The 9223-nt window shown below is 42.5% G+C and overlaps 1 protein-coding gene across 1 annotated transcript in view; it reads left to right on the forward strand.

The window, feature by feature from the left end:
* LOC145412600 (uncharacterized) overlaps window positions 1–6018 on the forward strand; it is a 180147-nt gene extending 174129 nt beyond the window's left edge. Inside the window, exon 2 of the mRNA XM_080282516.1 lies at window positions 2666–6018. Within this exon, the coding sequence (XP_080138642.1) occupies window positions 2666–4765 (2100 nt within the window). The 3' untranslated portion in view covers window positions 4766–6018. The remainder of the gene's footprint in view (window positions 1–2665) is intronic.
* Window positions 6019–9223: the final 3205 nt, after the last annotated feature.

Consider the following 9223-nt stretch of genomic DNA (forward strand, 5'->3'; position numbering starts at 1 on the left):
GTTTGTTTTTATAACCGCATGACAGTTTTAATTAACTTAGGAAAGTAATGTATCATGGTTGGGAAATAAGTTATCTCGGCTGCATATTATAATATCCTGAATGAATCTAACTACAGAGAATATTATTAAGAGAAATTAAATACACTCAGAGTGAGACAGACTAAAAAAGTATATAAGAGTGGGATGGGAAATGAGGTAGACCATGGGCAATGTGTAACAACATGGTGAGGACACATTTAGAGGCTGTGGGAGGAAATGTCAGGATAATATGTATTAGGGGTCGTAAGAACAGAGGTCGTTAGTGAATCGAGACAGCAATGTATGGATGACTATTTTGTCATGCCACTCTTCACAGAAAGCAACGCCCAGCAACATACAAAGAATGATGATAAAGTATATGGTATGCCACAAACGAGTTGACATAATGAGGTAAATGTGAGGCTTGTTCCCTGGACCCCATTAACCGACGACGCAGAGCTCAGCTGGCAAAAACAGTCATTAGTTTCGGTCACATCTGCAGGTGAACTAAATGAGTATTTATTTCAAACAATATGGCTTGGAGTTAACGAGTACGAGCTTGGTACAACAAATACTCGAGGTCCAATTATAAGTGCTCTATTTTACAGCCGTATAATGCAATCATTTCATCACTGCATCCGAGTGTACCGGCAGAACAATACTGCTATGGAAATCATCGAATAATATTGCAATTAACTCTAATGGCTTTTTGTTTCTGTTTAATGTTCAACGCTGCCGGTCCAATTTTATCATTACAGTGTGTTCATAAAAGTGTGTTTTGGCTGGAAATTATGTTGCCCTCATTTGAAGTTACCTATTGAGCTGTCTGTACGGCGCGTGGGTGAGATGAGTGTGTGGGTGGAATGTGTGTATGGATTTATGGATGGGATGGTTATGAAGCGGGATAGATGACTGGGCAAAATGGATGGATGTGTAGGTGGGATGGATGTTTATTTCCGCGAAGAATGACTGAGTGGGTGGGATGGGTGTGTGGGTGGTATGTATTTGTGAGTGGGATGGTTGAGTGGGTGGGATGGGTGTGTGGGTGGTATGAATTTCTGAGAGGGATGGTTGAGTGTAAGGGATGGGTGAGTACTTGTGATGAGTGAGTGGGTGGGATGGATGTGTAGATGGGATGGGTGAGTGCTGGGATGGTGAGTGGGTAGGATGGACTGCGGGTACGAAATGAATTAGTGAAGGGTTGGGCCGAAGAATGGCATGGTGGATAGTGTGATCTGAGGGAGCAGAATGGGATAGAATGATTGGGAGAGGTAGGTAAGTAGGTGGCATAGGTAAATGTGAGGGACGGATAATTATTCAAAGCGAAAAGATAGAGACTGCCAACATGCACTGTGACAGGTCTTTCTGAAGCTGAGTAAAACGGTCCTGTCGCCAGTATAGTCGAAATATTATAGGGTAGCGAAAAGAAAGAGGAATATTATTTTTAACCCCTCCAGTACGACAGACCTTTCCTGGAGGCGGTGGCTCAATCGGTACAGACGTTGCCTGCAGTCCTAACGGACCCAGGTTCAAATCCCGCCTGGGGCACGGAACAGTTTAAAGATTTGAATTTCATTAAATCTGGCTTTACTGATCTACCATAAGACCCGCCGACATGTCGTAAAAATACCCCCGCTAATACCAATACACCAGTCATGTATGAGACAGCCCTAGCATGTATTCAATATGGACGGTGGGTGTTAGCGTCGAAATGGTGACATGTAGAGGTGTATGGTATGTAGGAGGACTGCTGGGCCTTGACAGCAGGCTGTGAAGCCTATGCCCAGAGTCGGACACATAAAAAAAATAAAAAAATAAGTTGAATATTTAATAGATATAAACATCCAAAATAATATCAACGTCATCGCACTGAGGCTAATGTTCTTTACCTAAACTCTAGTGGGATGCCAAGATTAGACATGATGCTGGATAAATCAATATTCAATGTGGTGACGGATGAATGACCACAAAGCTTTTAATGAGCATGCTGATATGATGTGGATGACCTATAAGAGGTTTGCTTCACCAGGCTCTTAACTATGTACGATCTCCCCTACGTTGAGTAAAATTCATTGGCGGTTTAGAATAACATAAAACATGTCTTAGTTTTGTGAGCATTAGCAAAGGTGTTTAAGATGAACTGTAAGCGGTTGTTGTGGTTTAAAATTTGAAGAACATTCCTTCCCCTCAAAATAAAATGGAATGAGGACATGGAACGTGCGAAACGAAGCAAGTAAGAACGAGTGATTTTGTTCAAGCAAAAGTAACAGGCTGAGAAGTTGCAATTATTAGATTACATGAAAGGTATGAGACAGTGATTGGACAGCAAAACTGCTGGATGTACAGTGAGAAACATTAAAGTATGGAAGTAACAGAGAATGACTAAGACGTGTGTGTAGATAGAGAAGTAGGCTGGAATGAATTTATGGTTGCACAAACTGATTGAGCAACATGTGTGAGATGCAGGGTGAGAGAAAGTGAAAGAGCCATCATTTGGTCGTCACTTGGCATTTGCAGTCAGTATTAATTTCTTCTGTTAGTTTTAACTTGGGATGCAACGGTCCCACAATGCGCCGCCAGAGAGGTGCCTGTAACTTAAAATTTAGGTGTCCTTGTCTCACCCTCTCCTTCTCTGTCTCCCTCACAGATGTCGTCACTGCTGCTACTGCTGCTTGTGTGGGCAGCTGCGGACACAGCGTGGGCATGTCCTCACAAGTGCCGGTGTTCCCTGGACGAGCGAGGGCGGCGGGGAGTGCGGTGTGAGGAGGGTGGCATGAGCGTCCTCCCAGTGATGGAAATGAGCGCCGAGACAGAGGTGTTGGTGATCACTGCCCCACCCTCCCGTCCCAACAGGCTCACGCTGGGCCCCATTTTCAAGGGTGTGAGGAAGCTGGAGGAGGTGCATATCACATACTCCATGATCCCTGCCCTTGGGGCTCACTCCTTCTGGGGCTTGGGTCGCCTGCATGTTTTGAACCTCACCCACAATCACATCTCTGCCCTCATGGAGAAAAATTTTCTCGGAGCTGATAAACTGCACAACCTTGATCTGAGCTTCAACCGCATCCAGTCGGTGCCATCAGCAGTGTTCCGTCATGTACGTCATCTGCGCTCTCTAACGCTTGCACATAATTTAGTGCCCGAGCTTATGCCAAGAATATTTTTCGGGCTGGCCCGGCTAGAGCGCCTCGATCTCAGCCACAACCCCCTAGGAGATCTCCAACCTGAGAGGTTCTCTGATGTGCCAGAGTTGCGACAGCTGCTGTGTGCCGGTTGCCACCTTAGCTCCATCAGTAACACCCTGCTGGAGAACCTGCCACAGTTGCGTATCCTTGACCTCCGCAACAATCGCCTAACACAAGTGCCTCTTGGTATAACTGCCACCACCCTGCCTCACCTGGCCACACTCCGACTAGATGGGAACCACATCTCATTCGTGGAGCGTAGCGCCATCAGTGGGTCCACTCTTACCACCCTCCACCTCGCCCATAACCGCATCAGCCGTTTAGAGCCTCAGGCTTTTGCCAACAGCTCCTTAAAGCACCTTGATCTGTCATACAACCGACTTTCTCACTTGGAGTCTGGCGCACTACTGGACACACTCCATGAACTGCATGACCTCCAGCTGTCAGGTAACTCTTTGCATGTGGACCAGCTGCTGAGGGTACTTCCAAGGTCTCGCCAACTGCGGCGCCTTGGCTTGGGTGACATGGGACTCACGAGACTCCCGCCAGAGCTGCTGCCTCACTCGCACCATCTCCACCACCTAAATTTGTCAGCCAACTACCTTACTACATTTTCCACTAAGGTCCTACAAAACGCACCCAGGTTACATTATCTTGATCTGTCGCTCAACAGCTTTCGTGGTCTTGATGAAGCATTCTTCACTGGCATCACTGCTGCTCGGGAGCTGCGAACTCTAAGACTAGAAGGCAATCCATGGCAGTGTGACCAGTGTCATGCAGGGCCACTGCTACACTGGCTGCAAGATGCACCTGACCAAGAATCTGGATGCAGTGAACCGAGGGTGTGGACCTGCCTTAAATGCCTGGGTCCACAGGGAGTGTCTGGCCTACAGTTGGCTCTGCTACCCCCAGGGGACCTGCCGCCCTGCCCTTTTACCACGCCTGCTGCTGTGGCTGTCATGCCCACCTGGTTGGAGCCGTCCCTCAGCGTGGTGACGGAGGAGCCTCAGCTGCCACGAGGGCAGCTTACTCGGCAGGAGGACATTGATGGAAGCTGGTCAATCCATAATGTAGGGCGTGAGGAGTTTTACCTTGTCATTGTGGCTGGCTGTGTTCTCGTTCTCCTTGTTCTCGTCCTCGTCATTGTTGGCATTGTTCTTTACCACCGCCACTCCGCCCATTATTATACCTATGAGAATGACCCAGAGAAAAAGGTGAGGCTGATGAAGGGTAAGGAGAGCAAAAACAACAACAGCTGCATGAAAGCAGGCAAGGACCAACCTGATGCCACCATTGCCACTATCGAGGAAATGACGGACATTGCTGGCTCACAAGAAGTGATTGAGGATGACCAACCTGATATCAACCACGTTGCCAACCATAGCCCAGCACTGCCTCGGGACAACAGCAACCACAACCCACCAGTCATTCAACCTCCAGATATAAACAGCCATGCCCCCATTATCAGCCACAGTCAGGAAAATGGAGACCACCCTCTTAGCAACCCTCCAGACATAACCCAAAGTCCAGCAGATGACCGACCATCCAGTCCCACGCTCTAGGATGGTCAAGGACACAATCTTGGTGGCACACGAAACTGCTGACTGGGCGCCTGAACTGTGGGTGGGGAATAGTGAGTGTGTGACTGCATTTAGGTGAACAAATATCAAATTCTTCCCAGTGAGGTGGGGATGTGATTAGAATCTCCATCTAACTTGCTGATTATATGTTAATGACGGGTGATTTACTTAATCGTTGAAAATACTGTTAAACTCAGCTCCGTCTGTGAACATTTCTTTATCACCAGAATCTGTATAGCTGATGAATTTGTAAGATACTTGAAAGAAAAAAGTTTGAACTTTATCTGTATTTGTGATGACCTTTCATCATTTTATCCCGGGACCATTCGCCTCTTGAGACCGGACTGTTTGGTACCTTGAGCCAAGATCATACAGACCCCGAGATTGTCTTCCAAAACCTTAAGTTTTCAACTTTTAGTGAGCCCGAGCAGAGAGCAGCTTGGCCAAGAAAAAGTTTTAATCTTACGACTTTTTATAAGTGACCTGAAGCGTATAAGTTTTTAGTTCCTTTAAAGATAATAGTTATTATAGGACGAAATAAAAATGAAATGGCCTTTCATAATGTGAGTTGTGGTGTTCCTACTCTTATGGTGTTGAATATCATTACTGTTAGTAGAGAGATTTTGTACATTTCAAAGGAAGTGATCTACTATTTTCCATGTGTCTCGTAGGAAATAGAGACGGTGAGTCATGGTGTCTGCTCCATCCAGTGCTTTAACCTGTTCAGTTCGATGACTGTATTTTTCAGCTTAATCAGCCCATTACCATTCTATTTTTATTCAGCTTTAGGTACCATATCTGATGATGGGGAGGTTAATGTGAGGCCTGAATAACCTCTCCAGCCAGTAAGTCTCCTGAAGCAGAATAAAAATATCTAGAGGTAGCAAGAATAAAAACTAAATACGTCATTTGACTGAAGAGTTTAAACACCAGTGAGGCAGCCGGCCAAAGGAGCATACGGTGGTGATAGGTTAATTATTTTTATTTGTCGCTTCAGAGAGAATTATCATTATTTTGTACTAAAGGGAATGATGTAAACTTATAATAAACCTACAGTGTAATAATACATGATTGTTGTGCTAGTCAATTGAAATGTTTTTATGAATATTATAGATATATATAAATATGCATATATAAATGGAACTTTCAGTGTGAGGCAAGAGGCAGGGTGCTCAGGAGGCTGCGAGAAGCTGTACATGGGGAACACGTCACTACCCAACACAGGAGTGGAAATTCCCGAACATAATCAATTCTCAAAGTACTAATAAACTTACAACATTTCCATGTCATAACTATAGTTTATTCTGGGGGAAGGAAAAAACCACAGAATTGTGATCAAGAGAAAAACAAAATGAAAATAAGGCTTATTGTGTCGTAACTATGGTTTATTTTGGCTGGTAGGAAGAACAGAATGCAGAATACTGGTTATGAGAAAAAGAAAAGTTTGTTTCGCGGGAAGGAAAAAAAAGCAGCTGAATGACGAAATCCTCCCATGTCCATACTTCAATACTCCAAGCCACATTAAAAATAAACTCAACCACGACCTGTACCCTTGCACACCTACGCATACACCCTCACTTGAACTCCATCACCTGTAATTAAAGTTCTAATTTGCAGCGGACTATATATATATAAACAGGTGATGGAGTTGGCGTGAGGGAGTTTGGGAAGGTGCGGAAGGGAGTGAATCGTGGCTGTGTGTAATAATAATTTGGAACAAACTATGCGTGTGTGTTTACAGGAAGAACCAGAGATATGCGAAGATTCTGTGTTCCGTTTTTTTTTTCCCCTTCCTACAAATTAAAATGGTTTATAGATGTTCTTTCCTCTCGTAACCCTTTATTTTTCCCCAGACCACCAAGACACATGCGATGATTTCACACTCTGCTTGTCCTTCCTGCCAAACAAGTTACAGTTACGACACAGAATGTATTGTAAGTGTGTTAGTGAATCAGGTTCCAGGATGTTGATTAAAAACATTCATATCATCATCATCATTATCATCATCCCCACCCTTGTTATTAACCCTTTCAGTTCGGTAACTTTTTTTTTTTTTCTGGTGTTCATGCAATTAACCTCTCTAATTCAAAGCTTTAAGACTTTGTTCAGCTCCCAAGAAATTGCATTCGAAATTCACCATCTAGAATGATTTTTTTTTTTTTTTTTTTTTTTTTTAGCTTTCAAGCATATGTAACTGAGGGCTAGCTACTGAGATGAATAAGTTATAAGAATCCCAAATATATACATTCAGGTAAATAGAAGAAGGTAATTGAACAAAGTGTAAGATTATACAGGGAATTTATAGGTAGACCACCAGCCTAGCAGTAATTCTCATACTGAAAAATGTAAGAATTCTTTTTCTCCCATACAGTGTTGCCTCATTTTTAAACGTAATTAATTCGGGTTCTTTAAAAGCATATGCGTCATACACTGTAGCATTTCCTTTACATTTTCTTAAGAAGGGGCAAGTTTTGACCGCCCTCAGGGGATTTTTTTTTTTTTTTTTATGTACAGGGTGGTCCATAGATAGCGCTCCATTAGCAACTCTCCTGGTCATGGGTGTACCAGTCGAAGTTGGAAATAAATAAGTCATGCAGAATAGACATTGCTATCGCTCAGCCGTCCCTGCAGCACAAGAGAAATCACCCGGCGCAGTGGATGAGGAGTGCAATGTGTGGGTCATCCTGTATTATTCTTCCTCCTGTGACGCGTTAATCCCCTACCTGTATCACTTTTCCTCCCGTGATGCGTTAATCCCCATCCTGTATTACTTTCCTCCTGTGATGCGTTAATCCCCTTCCTGTAATACTCTTCCTCCAGTGACGCGTTAATCCCCTTCCCTCAAGCCTCCTGCAGCCGCCCAGGGTAACTCTCGTGACGGCCTGAGTCCTATTAACCTCGTCACTCAGTCAGTCAGTCCAGTCCAGGCCAGACTTATCGACCTCACCCTTGCACGAAATCTCTTATTGCCGAATCTTTTTATCAGATTTCCTACGAATTATTATCCTTTCCTGGAACGAGTGTCAAAATTGTGTCAACCAAATCTGTAAGACAAAATTAATGTACTTTAAAAATATTTCGACTGTTAAAGACTTTTTGTTTTTCTCTTAACTTCCACTAGTGACTTCTGCCGCTGGGCGTTTCATCTCATTCCCCACTCGTGACTGTATATAAGGTGCAGTGAGCTGTGTGCATGGGTTATCTTAAAGCTTATTTTAAATGTACAAATTTTATACTAATCATGAATAAATAAAGAGGACATATTTCCCCCCTTGTCTTTCTCATTGTACTTCTCTTCCTTCCTTCTGAGAGAGAGAGAGAGAGAGAGAGAGAGAGAGAGAGAGAGAGAGAGAGAGAGAGAGAGAAACAAGTGATTTGAGAAATTCTGACAAAGAAAATAATGGAGAGGGACACTGGGAAGATAAAGGAATATCAGCAAAAACACAAGAACACTAATGTTTTATGTCTACCTATCTATCTATCTATCGATAGATCTATATCTATACCCGTATCTCCCTCTCTCTCTCTCTCTCTCTATTCATATATATATATATGATAAACAATACAAATCAAACTGCGAGATCCAAAAACTAACTTAGCAGAAATAAGTCACTGAAAGAAAATACCTAAGATTTGTGAAAACAATGTCAATCTTTGACAACGACGTAAATTGCCTTTCTGACATTTATTCGATATTCCATTTGGTTTTCCGATCAAACAGGGTAAAAATATACATAAATTACATTCTGGTTGGGTGGCATAACTCTTCTGTACACAAAATATATCATACCTAGGGGAAATATATATTTAACTTATTTCAGTACACGGGTTTAGTTCATTGTGTATACTTAGTCTGCAAGCTGATCAGCTCCGTAAAGTTGAAAAATCGCGGAAAAATCGTGGCAATGGAGCGAAAGCAAAGAGCGGAAGGCGGGAGTATCGGAAAACAGGGCCAGAAAGCGGGAAATGCACTGGAGAAAAGCTGATTCGATGATTATGATGAAACGCGGGGAAAGATGAGAAAAAATTTTGCCACAGCATGTAGATAAAAAGGTGTGATGATGTTTCAGGTAATATCAACTTTACTTTTCCTTACACTTTCATCATATTCATGGGACATCATAACTCTGGGAAATGAATATTGCTATGCGTCACTTACCTTGATCACTATTGTTTTTACCGTAACTGGTATTTCTACAAAATTATTGATATATATATATATATATATATATATATATATATATATATATATATATATATATATATATGCATGTATATATGTGTATGTATGTATGCTCGGTAGTAGTACAATTCTCTTATAAAAAAAACTGCTAATGTTAAAAAATATGAAAAAATATATAATAATAATAATAATAATAATAATAATAATAATAATAATAATAGTAATAATAATAACAGCAATAATGATAATACGGTACA

The sequence above is a fragment of the Coenobita brevimanus genome, chromosome 93 (genome assembly GCF_032717465.1).
Source record: "Coenobita brevimanus isolate Jiangsu-jjx chromosome 93, ASM3271746v2, whole genome shotgun sequence".
NCBI lineage: Eukaryota > Metazoa > Arthropoda > Malacostraca > Decapoda > Coenobitidae > Coenobita > Coenobita brevimanus.